This window comes from Eucyclogobius newberryi, unplaced genomic scaffold (assembly GCF_026437365.1).
Source record: "Eucyclogobius newberryi isolate DKJ021-1_F unplaced genomic scaffold, fEucNew1.0.hap1 SCAF_4, whole genome shotgun sequence".
In the NCBI taxonomy this organism is placed as follows: domain Eukaryota; kingdom Metazoa; phylum Chordata; class Actinopteri; order Gobiiformes; family Gobiidae; genus Eucyclogobius; species Eucyclogobius newberryi.
Window position 1 is genome coordinate 18,940,990 of NW_027316056.1, and position 19,754 is coordinate 18,960,743.

At 40.6% G+C, this 19,754-nt stretch overlaps 2 protein-coding genes across 2 annotated transcripts; both read left to right on the forward strand.

Annotated features, from left to right (window-relative positions):
* Positions 1 to 848: 848 nt before the first annotated feature.
* On the forward strand, positions 849 to 12,317 carry aspscr1 (ASPSCR1 tether for SLC2A4, UBX domain containing). Its single transcript, XM_072462771.1, has 17 exons — positions 849 to 961; positions 1,159 to 1,214; positions 1,384 to 1,498; positions 2,418 to 2,518; positions 3,097 to 3,154; positions 3,247 to 3,320; positions 3,809 to 4,319; positions 4,856 to 4,906; positions 4,984 to 5,120; positions 5,648 to 5,729; positions 6,085 to 6,151; positions 6,456 to 6,518; positions 6,785 to 6,837; positions 8,558 to 8,609; positions 8,864 to 8,933; positions 9,954 to 10,120; positions 11,921 to 12,317. The coding sequence occupies exons 1-17, from the start codon at positions 872 to 874 to the stop codon at positions 11,926 to 11,928; spliced, it is 1,755 nt and encodes a 584-aa protein (XP_072318872.1). The 5' UTR covers positions 849 to 871; the 3' UTR covers positions 11,929 to 12,317.
* Positions 12,318 to 15,903: 3,586 nt separating this feature from the next.
* On the forward strand, positions 15,904 to 18,770 carry LOC140377528 (myeloid-associated differentiation marker-like protein 2). The gene is made up of 2 exons (XM_072462968.1): positions 15,904 to 16,795; positions 17,491 to 18,770. The coding sequence occupies exons 1-2, from the start codon at positions 16,515 to 16,517 to the stop codon at positions 18,140 to 18,142; spliced, it is 933 nt and encodes a 310-aa protein (XP_072319069.1). The 5' UTR covers positions 15,904 to 16,514; the 3' UTR covers positions 18,143 to 18,770.
* The last annotated feature ends 984 nt before the right edge of the window (positions 18,771 to 19,754 follow it).

Genomic DNA, 19,754 nt, shown 5'->3' on the forward strand with positions numbered 1-19,754 from the left:
CGTACGTTACCTGGATAAAGGCCACGATATGCACAAAAATACCCTTTATGGCCTCAAGAGTACGTAATTGCACCAGAACATACAGATGGCTCAATAGCCTAAATGTTAAGAGACTGAATGTAATGCTGTGATAATACCCATGGAACAGGTTAAAAACATTGCCACATAACATAATTGTTCAATGTTTCTGCATTTTGTGGGCAGGTTTAAAATTGCCTAGTGGAACAGGAAATGGTGTGTTTGTTTGTTTATACAGACTGTGGTAATTTCCCCCAGACCTGAGAGCTGCAGTATTCACCTCTGGCTTGCTGTGGACTGAGACAGAGCGGTCAATGAGACGTGTGCCTTTTGACCGATAGGTCTCCATCTGTTGGACTGCAAAAATCCGTTTAGACTAAGGGAACCGCACACATGGAAGAGAACATTAGGGTTCAGGACTCCCTAAAAGTGTCGTCCAGAGTCGGAATAGCATGTCCCTAAACTCTAATCTTTACTAAATGAATGGTTCCTATTCCTGCTTTCACCCTGCTTATGAAATAATGTACTGTATTGTCTAAAATAAACATTACCTGTCCCATAACCCTATTAACTAAGAATAAACCTAATCCTATCAAAACTGTGACTGTGAATAAAGACTGTAACCTGACTGTGATAAATGTATGGTTTTTAATTATGGAATTTAGAGTCTATCCATGCTGTTAATAATTTTAAACAAATAAATAACTGTGACTCATAACACGTTTAAATGTTCATTTATCGTAGATGTATGCGTGATAAAACTTAAATTAAAAAAGTAGTTTAAATGCACGTTTGTGTCAATACGTCTCAATAAAGTTTTTTATAGATAAACACTGTGACGTAGCAGTTAACAATGGCAGCCAGCGGCACAGCTGTGACAGTCCTGACTCCAAATGGGAGACGACAGACTGTCAAAGTGTCTCCAAACACACCGCTACTGCAGGTAACTTACTTTTAAAACTGCATTTAAAGGTTGTGAAAAGGACGGTCTGGGTTGTGGGTGTTTCTGCTTCGAAAGAGCGATGGAATTTACCAGTCGAGTTAGCTTATGAAGCTAACTGTTGTTAGCCAATGACAGATCAGTTTCTCTTGTGAATGAAAACTGTAATTTACCTACACTACATTTATTTTGTTCTTCAGGTACTGGAGGATGTTTGCAAAAAGCACGGCTTTATCACTGGAGATCACGGTTTGAAGTGAGTATTGTGTCGAGATGGTCAGAACTGTTTCAGGCTTTTGTTGTGGTTGGTCGTTTTACACACTGACGTTCTCCCCTCGGTTAATACTTGCCTTTGTTATGACCTCTCATGTATTTCACCTTCAATTATTACGGCTTTAACATGTCCGATTTGTGCATTCTTCCAGATTTCAAAGGACTGTTCTGGATCTGACCCTGCAGTGGAGATTTGCCAACCTGCCCAACAATGCTAAACTTGAAATGGTGTCAAGTACAAACAAAACTGCGGCCACTGACAGCCAGGTGAGTTTATTTAATATATAAATCAAATGTAGTTGGACAGGACATGCAGTGGTGTTGTAAATTTGTCATGCGCTGGTATACATGTCGGTTTTATTGAATTGCATTTAATTGAAGATAAAAATGTTTCGCCTTTATCTGCAAGCGGTCTTTAAATGCATACTACTAAGTTATGGCATTTCCAAAATAGCTGCACCAATTATAGTCATATTTATTCCTGCAGATCCTTTTGATCTAATGTGTTTAAAGCAGGAGCACAACACTGGCTGAGCTGTATTTTCCTATGACATCACATGGTTATAATCCAAGCAGTTAAAGTGCGTCTGGGTTTGATGTGTGGTTCTTGTTCATTTGATGGATTGTTGACTGTTGATGTCTCACAGATTTTTACACACAGCCCCTCCTCATACACTTTTGCACACTCCGTCCAAATAACGAGTGCACTGAGCCAAGCCGTGTGTGCGAGTCCAAGGTGCTCCTTTTGATCTCCTTTGGTGTGCTGTTTGGGCATAAACAACAAAAACGGATCAATTCAAAAGCTAGAACAACTAAGGCTCATGTCTATTGTTATAATAGGTGATCCAACATGTGCAGTTTTATTGTCAGGGAATTCTTTCACATGTATCCAAACAGGGCTAATAAAAGGCCACCTACTGAGACTTTGATGCTTAATAAAGCTAGTTTCCTCTTTGTGTTTTTGGCAGAAGCTGCACAAAAGGCTCTAAAATGTTATCAAAGTATTTTTATTTAGTAGTAGACTGAGTTTTGTTATGTGTTCAATTTGCTTTTAAGACTGAATAAAAGCCCATCACAGTTCTCCTATACGTTCAAATAATGGCATATTGGTGTCCGTGCTGTATGAGTCATTGGACTGTTGTAAATACTCCATGGTGAAATAGATGCATTGGACTGTTCTTTTCAGGTGCGAATTGCTCTGCAGATGGAGGATGGCTCTCGTTTGCAGGATTCTTTCTCATCGGGTCAGAGTCTGTGGGAACTGCTCACACACTTTCCTCGGATCTGGTGTGTATTCAAAGCTTTTAGCCACATTTCCGCCAACATTTGTGAGATTTAACTTGAATATAGATACAAAATAAACCTGTCAGTGTTGAAGACTGTTCCAGATAACTTTCAGTAGTGTATCTACTTCTTTGTACCCTTTTCACACACATATCTACTGTGCGCACTCCTAAGACTGCAGCTGTTGTTCAATAGTTCCAGCTGTGCAGGTCCAGGTGCTGAAACCATCTCTGTTACATGACATCACTGCTTTTTCCCAAGGAAGTTACACTTCCATGAAATCAGTATTTGCTCCACTCCAAGATAAAAGCCATAGGAATGGTGTGAAAGGGGACGCTTTGATATTCCTCATTGAGGAGAATAATAATAAAATATTTACGGCTCAATTAGTGTCCACACTGGTGATGCACACATGGGTCACATATGTTCACAGCGTGCCACCACATTGCACAAGGTTTTATTGAACGATTACTGTGTTGTTATCCTCTGAACCTTTTACTTCTGTTATTGCACAATAAGTCAAAGCTTCATCTGTGACCCATAATTTAAGTCTTTTATTTCTGGAAAATCTGTCTTTGCAGTGTGTTGCAGCTGTCTGAGTCAGGAGACATCCCTGTCTGTGTTTACATGAGAGATGAGGTATGCTCTGTTCTTTAAGCTCTTCTTTGAGGCACATAGGAAAAATACTTCTTTTAAAGTTATAGTGTGTGTGCGTGTGTGCGCGTGCGCAGGTGGCTGGAGAAGAAGCTCTTAAAAATGCCACTCTGAAGTCTCTTGGTCTGACAGGAGGAAGTGCCATTGTCAGGTCTGTTGACTAAATATTACCTATAATTGTTACCTTTTTTAGAACAAGATGACATATTTAAGTCTTTGCAACATAATCTGACCTTTGTTTTCAAATAATTCCCCCGGTGGTTTAATTTAAGGATGGGTCGAACTGCCAGCAGAGGAAAATGGAGTGCAGTTCTGCTGTTCAATTTCAATAAAAGAAGAGGTTTTATGGCTCAAGCAGAGCAGTAATTTAAATCAAAATGAATGTGCGTTTTCGGTGTTCTCAGTCAAAAATGTCTACCAAAAGCACTTTAGTTTAATCTGGGTCTGTTTTAGTACATTTCATTATATTAACAGGCCTTTTCACAATGTGATCTGACAACAACTTGATTCATCTTGAAAATAATTACCAAATTAATTGTGCAAATAATGGTTAGTTACTGCTCTAGACACAACCCCCAGTTGACAGGCTGTCAATTTGGCCTGGACTGATGGATTTATACAATTTGACTGTATTTGTAGGTTTTTGATCAAGAAGAGCAAGACACATGAAGAACAGAGCGATGAGAAGTCTGTTGTGCCAGCAGCTACGGCACCTGTATCTGTTGCCGTTGACAACACACCCTGCCCCGCCCTCCTAAGTGACACTGATCCACCGCAGCCTGAAACGGTGACTCCAGACGCGCCAATCTCCAGCACAGACAGGCCAAAGGCAAACTCACCCACCCAACATACTGATGATGCTACAAGGCCAACCAGTTCAATCTATGAACAACACAACAAAGATATGAACTCCCAGAATGCAGTGCGGCCTAAAGAGTCTCTAGTTCCATCGTCAGAGGTACCTTGCTGCTCCTCCTCCACCGCCACTTATGTCCCACCTGCCCCATTTATCCCATTCTCTGGAGACGGGCAGAGACTGGGCAGTCCGAGCGGGGCTGCATCGGTGCGACCATCACTGTTAGGACAAAGCTCTGTGGTAGAATCGCCCAAAGCCAAGAAACCAAAGTCTTCTCTCAATTCAGCCAACAAGGTGAGATTCTGCCACCGTTCAAACTAGTTCAATGTGTCTTCCTGTATATCAGCTTTGAATTGTAATTTTCTAAACCAAATGGGTGTCTTTATTTATAATACTTCTACCACTTATTGGTTTTGTATTGTCAGTAGTCTAGCTAGAGCTTCAACTGTCAGAAAGAAAAAAAAACATTTGCCATTATTTGCGAATATTTTTCAGGTCAGAGGAAAATAGATGGATGTGTAGATACTTTATTTGTAGAAAAAGATTCAGTTGTAGTCATCTGAACTCTCCTGGACAAATAATCGATTGAACCAATCAAAGACCCACACTTGAACAACATTTCTTGGCATCACACTCAGCAAAGTACAAAACATGATTTTGTCCAATCTTTTATTATGTAATGCATTTGTGGGGGCCACCGTTTTGGACAGGGTGGGCCCAGCAACTCTCGTGCACCAGGAAGGGGGGAGGAAAGAGGTTGGGAAACACTGGTCTAGTGCACGCAGGATTTATGCAACTTAAACAATTTAAACCATTTATTGTTGTGACAGCCCACTGTTCACCCTGAAGAAGACATGGACCTGGGAGAACAATTTCTTGAGGTAAGTAAGAAGCAAGAATGGAAATCTTTAAGACCAAACATTTTCTTAACAGTTTTTTTCCGGCCTTTTCTCTGTAGCCGGTGGATAGGGAGTCACTAGTGTACCATATGGACTGTCAGCTACACTATTCCAACAACATGGACCTTCCTGATGAGTTCTTTGACATTACAGTCGACGATATCCGGAAACGGTTCTCCCAGCTCAAGAGTGAGAGGTACAAAAAATGTGAGATGTCCTGTTAGTAGGACTTTGTAGCCGCTGCTTTCAAGGTCCAGTTATATGAATCAACTATGTGATAATGTCCCTCATAATGAACATACCTGGAGTTATGTTTGTTTTTTGTTTTTTTTAAATATATACTTGTGTGACTAATTTATACCATCTACTCTGTCACAAGACACTCGGGCTTGGGGAACACCTTCCAGAGACTGATCCTTTTGGTGTTCAAACGGCCTTCATTATCACACATCTAGACTTAAACACAAGCAGATATTGTCTTTAGCTTAATTTAAACTATCCTAAATGTACCAAAAGCATTCAAATGTGTCATAACTGACATTTAATTTCTGTCTTCACTGGCTTTGCATCTTTGTCGGTGACTACAATTACACGGACTGGAATCTGTCTCACCACAGCGATGCTCTTCACGGCCACACATAATGTCAAGAGGATCTCCTCTTTCCTGTTGTTGCTCTTACATATGTATCCTGTGTTTCATTAATGAGTTTATGCCTGTTACAGGAAGCTCCTGGAGGAGGCTCCGCTGATGACTAAAGCTCTAAGAGAAGCCCAGATGAGGGAGAAGATGCAGCGATATCCAAAAGTGAGCACAGTCATTTCTTGTGTCGCATCTTCATTAATTGATTATTGAAGAAGATCAATTAATTTTGTGTGGTTTGGGACACACTTTGCATAGTTTGGAAATAAAAGAACATCAGATGACTTGGGATCATCCGATTTATTATGGCATCTTCCGACCACAAGATGTCATAATAATATGACACGTCATAATCATAATAATAAGTCACAAATTTTGTCATAGCATGCTGGTAAACTGCTACTTTCTCATTTGTAAAAGATGAACTAATCCTGCTTTGCCAAACCGTTTTGGACCACACTGAACTGCATTGTGGCAAATAGATGATGTTCATACATGACAAACATCGTCTGTGTTCCAGGTGGTCCTGAGGATCCAGTTCCCAGACAGACACGTTCTACAGGGTTTCTTCAGGCCAATGGAGACAGGTGTGTGCCGCTGCATGTGTGTGCAGTGTTCATTTCAGATGGCTAGCCACAGGTATGGCTGCTATGTTAAAGTTACTTGTGGCTCCCTCACCACATTCATGACTGTAATGACTGCAGCCACACCAGGGTGACACTGAGACCCCAAAAATGAGTGAGCTCTGTAATTCAGACCCACATCAGCCCAGAGGCAACACAACAGCAGCAGAACATCACAACAAAACTGGGACTTTCCACATGAAAGAGCAATGATAACAAATGCTGTACACAAATGAGCTTATTGACACACTCTTGTTTATGTGTCCAGTGGGTGTTCTGAGGCAGTTTGTCGGAAGTCATTTAGAGGATCCACAACTCTCCTTCTACTTGTGTGAGTATTTTCAAAACGTTTGTTACCACAAATCAGTGTATCTATCGTACTGTTTGGTAAATACTGAATCCATTTATTTCATTCTGACATTCAACACTGTGGACAAAATACTGCCCAAAAGCTATAATCTTATATTATGTTAACTATACTCTAGCTCTCTTGGCCAGAAAGTGATATAAAATATGATAAATAATTATATTCTCTATAAATGTTTTTGCTGGTTCTGCCGTTTTTCTCATTTTGTATTTTTGTAACTACTTTTTCAGTTATTACACCACCTAAAACCATTTTGAAAGACACTTCAGTGACTCTTTATCAGGTAGGAGCCTCTCAAACCATTCTAGCCACTGCTTCATTAACATTTTTCTCATCAGAAAACAACTGCTACAAATCCTGCCTTTCTGAGCCCTTGTCTGCTGCCTGTATACAAATGTAGTGAGAGTAAAATGGATGCTTGGGCCCCTGCTCCTCTTCAAAGGCCCGGCACATTCCCGGCTCACACTTGTTCCCTCGCTCCACTGTCCTTGACCCCAGCTGGGCCTGATATTTCCCAGACTGGCACATGGGGTTAATACAGGCCTCACTTTGATCTTGACACGCACTCTCTCTCTCACACAGCAATGGGCAGCCTTGATGCTTTGTTGCCTTTGAGTTCAGAGCTATTCCAATAATGAGAATTAAGACGTACACAATGAACTATGTCACTTTGATTTTTAAATCGTATTTGTGCCCACTGCTGAGAACGACGCCGGTCTAAAGGGGAGAACTTTTTTTGATGTGCGGTGTGATGATCATAAACAAGATTTATCTTCTCAAAGGGATTACTACAAAAGACCCCATCGTCACAGGCCTTTCAAATGCAAGTGTAGCCCTTGAACTGAGTCAAGTGTTGCAGTTTTGTTTTATTCCTGCATTTTCCCCTCCACTGTTCCCCCACCCCATGTCTCTATCCATTAGGGCCTTGAAAGCACACAAAAACACAATCCTTAATCTCCTACGCACGCCATACATCAATCTGTGCGTGCAATCTTTAATCAGAAGTTTTGGCGTGCCACATTTCGGAGGCGCACATGTGCTCACTGTCTGTCTCTCTCAAATGCTCACTTTAATCACTTTGTGTCATGTCAAGAAAGGAATGTATCGCAGCCCTTTGATACCCGGCTTCCCCTCCCACTCCCTTACACTTCTGCCTCTCATCACAGCATGTTCAAGTCCTGTCCCATTGCCCGTCCCCCGTGCTAAAGGTGCGCCTGTCAGAGGGAGTGCATAGCTGGGATGCCTGCTGTTTCACTGTAACGCATTGTTTCCTGTTCAGAGGACTGCAATAATAGCAATTAGGCCAGTGCTACATTATTATAACTCCGCGTATGGGAGTTATAATGGTTTCCAAATTGTGGATAAAAACAGAAAAGTGTACTTTATTATCACCAAAGGACCATCACCACTGTCTGACATTATGGCTTATTAGAATCCTCATGGTATCAATATCAGACTTCAACGTTTTTGATCTTGGTTGCAGTAGCCCAATAATACAATTTAAAAAAAAACAAAAAAAAACTTGAATGGCCAACGATGTCACTTAATTTATTTTACTTTGCCTGTCCCGGATTCCCTCTTGTCCTCCACACAGGAATGACAGATGTTAATGTGACAGACAGGATTGCAGCCTGCCTGTCTGTGCTGCTGCCTCATAATTGTACGCTTGATAATTTCCTGCCTCAGACTGGTCCATTAAAACCATTAGGAGCAGCTCTTCAGAGGAGTTTGTGCTGCAGGGGTGAAAGTGTTTGCACTAACCATTTGATTGGCGCTCATTTTGTGGTTCCACTTCAAAGATCTATGGTTAGTCATTCAGAACCCGCAGCTATGAACCATCTCCAGGACTGAGCTCAGCCCCGACTTGGATGTGGTGGTTCGTGTGTTCTAGGAGGCGGTTTTGTGTTTGCTATTTTCTATGTTTTGCAGAAATTATGATGTGTGCTTTGGGTATTTTTGAAGGCTTCTGTTCATGTCTTTCTTTCTTTCTCTCTCTCTTTAAGGCTGACCTGTTTCCTGGTGCACTAGTCTACTTTGGGTCTGATGTAAAGACGGGTTCGTACTTTTTGCAAAGTTATAATTAGATAAAACCAAATCTACCGTAAAAGGATGCAATGACACAATATAACACTACAATACACTGTATGAATATTCAAGGCCCTTTGCAACTCTTCTGCAAAAAAAAAATGGAAGTAGTACTCAGGAAGACAAATGTTTTATTAGGTATTGCTTGGTGTGAAAAGTTTGAAAACCACTGCCCTAGTATGACCCTGCATCAGGTTAAATGTGTACTTGATTTTTTTTTACAGACACCTACTTAAAGGCAGAGCTGCTAGACACTTCTGTTTCAGCGTCACAAGCAAACGAGTCCATCGCGAGGTGAGTGTGCACGTGCGACTTGTTGAGCTGAGCGTTTACGCACTTGTAACCACCACCAGCAGCAGCTTATTTTCCTGTCACAAAGCTATCATTGCTGGAATCCCTTTGAGGTTCAGCCTAAACAGCAGGTGCCCCCATGTACCTCATTTCCTCCACACAGACCTCTTCCTGTCCCGCTAAAGATAGAACAGCTTCACAAAAGTCACCCCCACCTGTTGCACTCCACTTTGTTAATACTGTGTATCACAAAGGTCGTAATGGTGTTGGACTGATCTGGGGACGTCAGTCCTTTTCCACTTTGCCACTCTTACTGAAGAAAAATGACAGCCATTTGCAATTCTTAACTTTTAGATCCATTTGTAGGTTTGCCCATAACTATTCACTTAAAACCGGTAATGTTAATAATGATGCCTTGTAATGTGCTTTACAGGCTTCTCAAAGTGCTACACTGTAGTCATTAACTCACTTCACGCTTTGTGGTGGTGGTAATCATCTTCTGTAGCCACAGCTGCCCTGGGGCAGACTGACAGAAGTGAGGCTGACCATCTGTGCCATTGGCCCCTCCGACCATTACCGACCATTTACTGACCATTTACTCACTTTACAGACTCAAACTGGGCAAGGTAGGAGAAGTGTCTTGCCTAAGCTAGTGGGACTCGATCGTCTGACCTTCGGGTTGTATGTGTGCGCTAACCACTAAGCCACTGCTGGTGACTTTCAGCCTATAGAAAATGAATTAAGATTTACTTGGGAGAAATTTGAAAAGCCTATTGTTAAATGGCAATGATTTAAAAATCCTGTTCATGAAATAAATATTAAAAGCCAAAATTGCTATAACCCTGTTTTGGTACATATGAACCAACCGTGTCTTTAAATTGTCAAGTTATTTTTATATTCCCTATTGCCACCACAATAACATCTACAATAGTTTAGTTTTTAGTGTTGAAATTATGATTACATTTTTTTTAAACTTTTGCTTTGTGCAGCAATCATGCATTCTCTTTTTATTCATGACAACAGCATTCTCCCTTCACAAACGCCATCGAGTAGCACCCAGGACCAGGAGCCAGTACCTTCCCCAGACCAGCACATGGACACCAGCGGGCCGTCCCAAGAAGACTCACCCAGCCAGAGGCCCAAACCCAGGCCTGATCCAGGGAAGGTCCCCAAGTGGCTCAAACTTCCAGGTGAGGATGGCAGGCTAAAATCACTTTCATCAGCTCTATAAATTAGACCACAGCTCCCTTTCATCCGCCTTGGGATGTCAAGATTATTCAGTTAATTAATACTCAAAATTATTCAGGCTAAAATGTCATCATAGAAAAAAACGAAACAATTGTGAAAATTTAGAATAGAATAACTGAGTCATTTCAATTACATTTATAAAGTACACCTAAATGTAAAGTGCTTTCGATCTGGCTTATGTCACACTAACTTTTTCATTCAAAAAGTTTGGCCACAAGCGAATGTCACTTTGTTTACTACAATCACACAGAGAAACAATGATTTGTTGTTGCATTTGTGACATGTGGAATTAGAAAAAAATGTTTGACTTTCCTTGGAAATCTCTCGTTTCTTATGCGTTAAAAGTAGTTTCCTTGTTGTGGTTCATACTTAAAGCCACAGTCAATTGGAAATGTCCTTCTGAAGCTGAATTCCTCTTGACTCAGAAGATAAGGATGCATGTCAAGGCAAACCAATTAGTTCAGGATGCTCTCCCCCTTTGGCTGCGGAGACCACTACAGACAGCCGTGGTCCCAAGAAAGAAGGTCCGCGTTGGGCCACATCACATGCTGCGGCTCCTTGTGGTCACTCCGGGCACTGCGCCTTCCTGTTCTATTGTTGGCGCTGTATTGATGTTTTTGTTTTGAGAGTACGGCTCCTTTTTGTGTTGTTTTGTGTGCAGTCTTTATTTCAGGCTGATCTCTGTGTGTCCGTGGACATCTCAAAAGAAGGTCGTGGTTGCGTTTTTCTTTCATGATGGGAGTTGAAAGGACTGGACTGGGAGGAGGGGGATGAATTGGGAATTATGGAGTCCATGTGTGGAGGCCTACAAAGGACAGCATGTCTTATTAGAAATATATGCATGTGTTTTGATGTATCCACAAGGAATAAAGAGTGGAGCCACAGGATGTTGGGGCCAGACGGTCAACAACAGTTACCTTATGGCATGGCCTCAATGCATAGTTTCTAATAATATTCTCATTATTAATGCATATGGCCTTTCAAAATAAATGCCTATTTGTATGTAATGTATACGTCAATATGTATTGACTATAAAGCATATGTGAGAGAGCCTACCATGGGCACCTCCTTGTATGTTTTGAATAAAAATACAACCGTGTAACATGCTTAAGTTCAAAAGGGTCTGTTTAGCATTAATTATGGCATGCACCAAATTATCTGCAATACTGTGGCATGTCCACAGTGTTTAAAGACACACATGCACACTAGGGCTGCGCTCAATATATCGATATTGTGATACGTAGTGACAGACTTCTTGGCAATACGTGTATCCATACAGATGTGTATCGTGATACTTTTAAACAACCTAAAGTCAATAGAAAGGGCCAAGTTCTACACTTATGAACCTGCATTCAAGGCTGACTCCGAGGAGCTGAAAATGTGACTTAATCATAAGACAGTGAAATTCTAATGCTTTTTGTTATTCTACTTAATCAAAATGTAATTTTAATAAACTTTTAACACTAGTTTCGAAGGATATCCGTGAATCAGGACACGCATCGTATCAAGTTCTGAGTATCGGGATTCATATCGTAGACCCTGTTTTGGGATACATATTCTATTGCGAGGTACTAGGCAATACCCAGCCCTAGTGCACACCTGATCTGAATTGTGCATACTTCTATTAGGGATCATCTCAAAATAGGTTGAAGCTTAAAGACGATCCCTTACTCTGAACAAAATGTGAAATGTTTGTCATTGTCTCTAAACAGCCTTTTCTGAAAATTATTTTCTCTACACAGGTAAATGAAGAATGCTGCTGATTTGGTTGAAGGACTTGAACCATCTGGCCTTTGTAAAGGATGTTTTTTTTGAGGACTGAGCACTTAAACCTTTGCTGCACTTCACATCACAGCTGCTGTAGAACAGAAGAGGAACAAGAGGCGATTTTAAGCTTGAGGAGTGAATATTTGATGTCTGATTGATTATGATGGTTTCAAAAGAAAATGTACTGGAAAGATTGGAGTTACTACAACGGAGAAATAAAGATTAGAAAATGTTGTAAAATTGTATTAACTTGCAATTGGGCTGTATGACTGACTTCGGCTATTTCCGTAAATTTTAAAATAATGTAACGCTTAAGCTCACAACTCAAACACAATGTAATACTTGTAAAGTAGACCATTGGTAAAATGAAAGTGGAATTAATAAATATGTTCTCCTAATTGTGATCGTCAGAAAATGACCTTGCTGACAATCTGATCTACAGATGTGTACCTTTTTATAATGCAGAGTAAGGCATATGGTGTAGCATCACTAATATTGTGTTTAAGCCAGTTTTAAGTGATACAAAATGATACGCCACATTAATAACAATCTGAGAGTTGGTTTTCCTGTTGGTCGCCACACAGTATACACACATTTTATCAGTGCGGCAAATTAATTCCTTCCAAATGTCCCACAGACTTTGAGGCCAAATATATTTGAAGTGTATTATGTTTTTGTGAATGATCATGAACGCTCAATTTAACTATTACCACTTTTATTACTGTTTATAGACATTAAAACTTTTACCCAAATGTCTTTTCTATCTATAACAGAGTTAACGCAGACTTGGGCAGATGGCTTCTTGATAACATGTGTCAGGTTATCAGGTCATTTTTGATGTGACGCGTTTGACCCATTGACTACTTGACCTCTGAAACAGAACCCTGCAGAATATTTGCCAACAGCGGTTCACATTGGTGGTCTCAAACGGACAGCATATACCAAAGCGCTGGTTTATTTCTACAAATAACGCCAAATAAACAGTTTTTGAAGGCTATGATCTCTCCGTGATTGCATGTTTAATATGATACAGATATTTACAAGTTCACCTTTAGGGGGCGACAAAGACCGAAGCTGGTCATCTGTTGGCTACGAGGCTACTTCAAATCAAAAGCACAACACAATAAGGCAAATCTTATTTATAAATGCATTGAGGTTTTAAGGCTTCACGTTAAAATCTTAAAACCACATCAATAACATTTCAATACTAAACCAAAGATAGCATTTACAGAATAACACTTCTTACAGTCAAATCATCTATTTAAGATGAATCTGTAATATGACTTGAAGCTAATGTGCCTCAGAGCTGTGGAGACTTCTTAAATTGAGCAGTTGATCCAGAAAAATCCCTTAAAAATATTACTGAAGGAGAATTAATAATATGAATGACCTACTAAAGTAACTCAAGAATAAAAAGTGTTTGATTTACTCTTTGGATAAAACATATTAACGTTTTAGACAAAAATACATTATTTTTAGATAAGTTTCAAAAAGGAAACCATTTCTGTTGTTCCAAAGAAAATGTTATATTGCCAAATTTCTGGTGACGTGACAACAGCTTGTGTCTTTGTACAATATTTTATTATGACAAATTATATTTTAGTTCTTAAATAATATGGTTTTGGTTGAAATAAAATAATCAGTTGTCTAAGTTAGTGATAGTAGGATATTTATTTTTAAACTATAACCAGTGGTGAAAAACATTTTGTATATCTGTACTACAGTCTTACTCAATTACAAGTACAAGTACTGGGACCAAATCTGTACTGAAATAAAATTAAAAAAGTACACAAGAATAAAACTACTCAGAGTACTAGTTACTTTGTGACATGGTTTCATATATGTTGTTGTTGTTGTTGTTGTTGTTGTTTTATGGCGGTTGGCATCCAAGTGTTGCATTACCGCCAGACTTTATTCCTCAGACTTTGTCGTAGTCCTCAGACTGTCGTAGTCCGTAAAAGTACTCCTTCCATTGCTTTGGTGTTACAAAGCCCATGAGGTCATGATATGTCTTTGTGACTAGAATAGTTGTTGTTGTTTCAGAGACCAACCGGCTTTATTCCAGGGAGACTCTTCTTCATCTTCCTCTCCTTCTTTGACGTTCGGTGCTTCCACCGTACAGCTTTATTCTTTAGGCTTCATTCTATAGGCTTTAATATTTCCACTGATGTCGCTGCTTGGTAGCCGTGCGTCTACGAGACTGGGCGAGGACAGGAGACCACCCCCACCCCCATCTCGTCACTCTGATCACTCTGACTCCCCAAAAGCAGACCCCCATCACTCCGACTCCCATTTAGCGCCTTTAGCCTGTTTTCTATATCTGCCCAATCAAGCTCCTTTGTTCCAAGGAATCTCCCTGCAGCTTTAGCAATGATCCTGATCCTTTCAGTTCCGCTTTGAGTCTGAGCAGCACAGTTTACAACATCCACCATAAAGAGTACAAAATCCTCTCTATCCACAACCAGGGTATTCTCATTAATTCTGGAACCTGCACACTTGGGACCTCCACTCTTGAAACCTTCACACTTCTTGGGAGCCACGCTGGCCTTTCTCATTTCGCCCTGGCTGGGAGCAGCGCTGGCTCCTCTCTCTGTATTTACTCTAAACTCGTTACTTGAAACTTTCTTGACTGCATCTGCATAGGATATACCTTGAGAGACCTTTATTTTCTGCACCTCAGCAGCTCTTTTGCTAAACCTGCATCCCCCGAAGGCAGAGCTATGTTCTTCCCCACAGTTACAGCACTTCAGTTTTGCACCCACGTCACACTTCCCATACTCGTGGTCTCCTGCACATTTACCACATCTTTGCTTCCCTCTACAGACCGCTGCAATATGCCCAAAGCGCTGGCACTTAAAGCAACGCAGGGGCGGCGGAACATATGGCCTGACGCTATAGCACTATAATTGTAGATCAGCCTTTTGTACAAAACTTATGTATGGCAATCTGCATATTCATTGCAACGTGGCCAATCAGAGCAGGTGCTGAGGTGATGTTTTGGATGTTTACTGTTTACATGTTTAGAGAGTAGCAGAGGGGAGACAGCTGTACATTGGGGCAATTGGAACTTGTACGGTGCTCAGTACTCATAGTGATTTTAAATACATCTAATTACATGGCTAAAATTATACTCAATTGCAAGTACAAGTACACATTTATAAAACTATCAAATCTACTCTAATATCTCTAATTGCTGTAACATGAGTATTTGTAATTGGTTACTTTTCAGATCTGACTATAACATAAGTAGATCATAATATTACCTTTTGTGCACTGTAAACCACAACATTGATCTAAAATGGCTTAATAACAAAAATGTACTTCCTGTTCTAAATGTCAGAACTGATAAGCCTCGTAACAGGGACATTTCACTGTTGCACGCAGCAGATTTTCATCCGTGTCTTTTTATATTTGAAAAGTGGTTACATGACATTTTAGACACCTACATGTATAACTCGGTGTTTGAATTTTTCAGATAATTGCAACTACTGTAAGTTAAGAGATGAGGGCAGGGATAGGGTGTAGGTGAAAACAGGAATTTCCTGAGCACTCAAGCCTCAGTTGCAGGACAATACAGGATTACTCAAAAAAGTATGAATCAATCTAAATACAGCTTTGAGTAAACTAATGATGAAGAGATTAGCGTGACCTAAAACTTCATAAACAGTCAGAGAGGGCATCTGGCCTTAAAACATAATGTGTATGTTTGTATAAATGATTTGAGATCAGCCAAATTAACATGCTTGAGTAATTTTATTATTATAGTATCAAGTTCTGTCTATATTTATAAATGATGGGTTCATTCCCCTCACACTTTTCCCAGGGTCTGTTTACATGCTGCGACCCCACGCCCAACCACATGCTCAGCTGAGGTACATCTGTCATTGGCCCTACCCTAAATAACTCATTCTGACTGACTAATCGGTTGCCCCCCACCAAAGCTTGTCCCATACAGAGGAGGGAGGTAAAACAGTGGAGGGGTGCAAGTGTGTCACCAGAGGACAGTTACAATATGCCTGGATGTCCCAACTGTTGGTTCTGATGTTGACCTCTCGGTTTCATGTGAGATAATTTCCTATTTCAGTCTTGTACGCAGATAGTACAGTGGACGTACTTTATATTTGCTTCAAACTACAGCAGCGCTGGACTTCCTAGTGGGATTTGACATAGTTCTGGATACATGGATTATGAGCAAGTTCTTTTTATTTTTTTTGAACAGGTGAGTGTACCACATGAAATCAAAAGTGGGGCATCGCTATGAAAGGTTGAGAGAAGAAGAAAGAAAACTGGCACAATTGGGTCAAAGCAGCTGACCACTCAGGATGACTACAAAAAGCAGCAGCAGCTAAAGAAAGTAGGGGGACTGTGAACAATTGAAGAGCTGAACATGTTGTTAGAATAAATGAGGAGTTGATTTAGGTCTGAATTCCACTGGTGCCTAAATGAACAAGAAACTCACTTGGATTTGACCCAAAACCTGAACAACATTCGGATTTATAAAACAATTTCTGGGCCTTGTGAAGTCCCCGCAGTCCTTGCTGGTTTATTTTTTACCCCTCTGTCCCAGTTATGGATCCCCAGACTGGCCCATACCTCAACAAAAGGGCGCTGTGCTCTCCTTTGGGTGCTGCCCGCGTGTGTCAGCTGGCTCTGGGCTGTGCTGTGATTGCCCTGATCGCACATGGAGCAGGGTACAGCGGGTCGCACGGGGAGTTTTGTATGGCTGCCTGGTGCTTCTGTTTCTCCATGACAATAGTTATTTTCTTCCTGGATGCGACTCGTCTCTACAGTTGTTTGCCCATCTCCTGGGATAACTTCACAGTGACATGTGCGGCCTTCGCTACACTCATGTAAGTTTGAAGATGAGGGCTTGATGTGAGGTTTAACTGAAAAGACTAACAGAGAAACACAGAAAGTCAATGGCATTTTGTTCTGAGACTGATCCTTGTCAAAAGAGTTACAATCCAAGGTCCAATCTTAAAAGGATAAAGTTAGAGATGGGCTTGTTCTAGTTCAGGATTCTCAAACTGTGGTAAATGCACAGTAACGCTGGCAGTACGCAGGGTCCTTTAGGTGGTACGTGGACACCTCTTCAGTTCTTGTGTCATTTTTAATAATTTTTTTCCACATTTTTGCTCTTCCATGAGTCATGTCTTAGTTAAAACTACTGTCTCAATGGTGTATTCCTGATTAAGACCTGGTTTAGCCCCATTTTAGCCCTGATTTAGATCTGGTACCATTGATACAGCCAAAGTTTTCTCTTTTTTTGTGTAGTACTTGGTGTAAAACGTTTGAGAACCCTTTTCTAGTTCATGGTGAAATTTCTCAACCAAACGCAAACTTGTGGAACTGGTAAACGTTTAAGGTGTATGAAAAAGTTGTTTCTGCACTTTAGTGATACATTTCACAATTGCCTAATAATTAAAACTCAATAATAAATGTAAAGAAACTATGGCACACACTCACCCAAATATAGAAAAAGTTTGACCATATTTAAAATACTTGTCATTATCAGGTTAAAAGTCTGATGTTTTCCTTTTTGCAGGTATGTAACAGCATCTGTGGTTTACCCGCTCTTCTTTGTCCGTTCTGAGTGCCCGTATGAAGGCTGCCACATCCGAGACTTTCGTATCGCAGTCACAGTGTGTTCAATCCTGTGTACTGTGTCCTACGGGGCGGAGGTGGCCCTATGCCGAGCCAAGCCGGGACAAGCCGTGGTGGGGTACATGGCTACAGTCTCTGGCCTTCTCAAAGTGGTCCAGGGTTTTGTGGCGTGCATTATTTTTGGAGCTCTGGCCAACAAAAGCGAATATTCCAAATATGAAGCCACCATCTACTGTGTGGCGGTGTATTCTTTCTGCTTTGCTCTCACAGCTGTAGTGGTCTTAGTGACAGTATGTGGCAGGACTAGAGCTGTGTTGTGCATGCCCTTCGAGCGCTTTGTGGTGGTCTGCACGCTCCTGGAGGTGTTGTTGTACCTGAGTGCGTCGGTGGTTTGGCCTGTTTTCTGTTTTGAATCTAAATACGGGTCCCCGGAGAGGCCATACCACTGTCCCCGGGGGAAGTGCCCGTGGGATAGTAAGCTAGTGGTGGCCGTATTCTCCTTCGTCAACCTCATCCTGTACGGGGCAGACCTCCTGTACTCCCAGACCATGAGGTTTGTGCCCACACGTTTCCCCACTGCTCCAAGGCTGTAAACGCAGAAGATTGTACAGGGCTTTTCTTTATTTTTACAGGTAATAAAATCCATTTCACTGCTTCCTGTAAACAAGTATTCAGTCTTGTGAATATTCATGCTCCAAATCAGTTGATGCCCAAGTTGGTTGGGACTGTGATCTATGAGGGAGCAGAAGTTCTGTCTCATGTGTGTTTAAGCGGGAAGCGTACATTAAAATACATTAAGGCATTTATTACTCATCACAAGATACAAGGGACATTACACTGGAAAATTGGTGCGGCCAAATTTCTTGGTATCTAGTTTACTTTCCCAACTTACCTGTACCATGTAACAACTTGATCATAAACAACAACGTTTAACAACAACAACTAAATCCTGGAGAAAAAGCACTACAAAACCAAAAAGGTAAATTGAATAGAGCTCAAATAGTAACGCTGAGGAGAGCAAAATTGGTGGAAATCATATTACTGGGTGTTAGCCACAATCAGATGGAACTCCAAGGATCACATTTATTTGATCACATGGACACCAAAAATCTGATCATTATCTGATTGCCCGGAGTTTCAGATTATTGATTGATTTTCTTATTATTATGTTCATTGAGGGGGGGAAATGTCAAAATAATGTGGCAAACACGAAAGAGAAAATATTAAAGATTGACCATTATTTTTCAATGCATTATCATTATTTTTTATATTTTATCTTCAAAATACTCTAAAATCTACTAATCAACTGACATATGTCACCAGTTTTTTTTTTAATTATATCTTGTGCATGTAAACACAACCAGATGTTTTTGAGTTATTAAGCAGTTGACCATGACCATGTAAATGTTCCCACTGTACACTGAAGTTGTGGGACAGTTTTGCCGTGCATGGTATGTGAATAATGTCACCAATGCCTGTAATGTTAGTATTTCGGAAGGGGACACCAAAACTAAATCCTAACCAAGTGAACTGACCCAGCCCTCACTGAGCACCAGCAGCAGTCCATTGGTTTGTGACACTAAATCCTCCTCAAATTACACTTTGTTTCAACCCCATCCAGACACACACCAAAATACTTTATTGAATTACAATGAAATACTATAAATACTTGTGGCACTGGCAGCTTTGGCATGTTTGTCATCTGTGATTCCCAGAACAGCAGCCAATGGGTCAAACACTGTGCCCAAAATAACTGTGGTTATGTAGCCCAGCCATGAGGCAGCAGTAGGCCACTGTCCCTCTAATATAATATATCTTGGGTGAATCTAAATTGTCACCATATTCAAATTGTTGAAGGTGAATGAATCAAAATGGCCTTATCTCGCAATAATAAACAACCACATTTTGGTTTAAATGTCTACTTTTCATGACAAGATGTTAATGCTTGTTAAATATCTGACTGACTTTTTTGGCTGGAACTGGTTCCTAATGGCAATATAATGTAAAGATATGGACTAGTTTCCAACATTACCACAAGAGCAGTCAACATTTTCATATAGAAAAGCTCAATGGATAGCTTCCACGAACCCTTGCCAAAATAGCCATGTTATTACAATGAGGGTGGAAGCAACAATTTTGCCTGAATCTGCACACGCAGACATCATCAGTTGATCTACATCCCTCTGCTATTCTCCTCTCATTGTC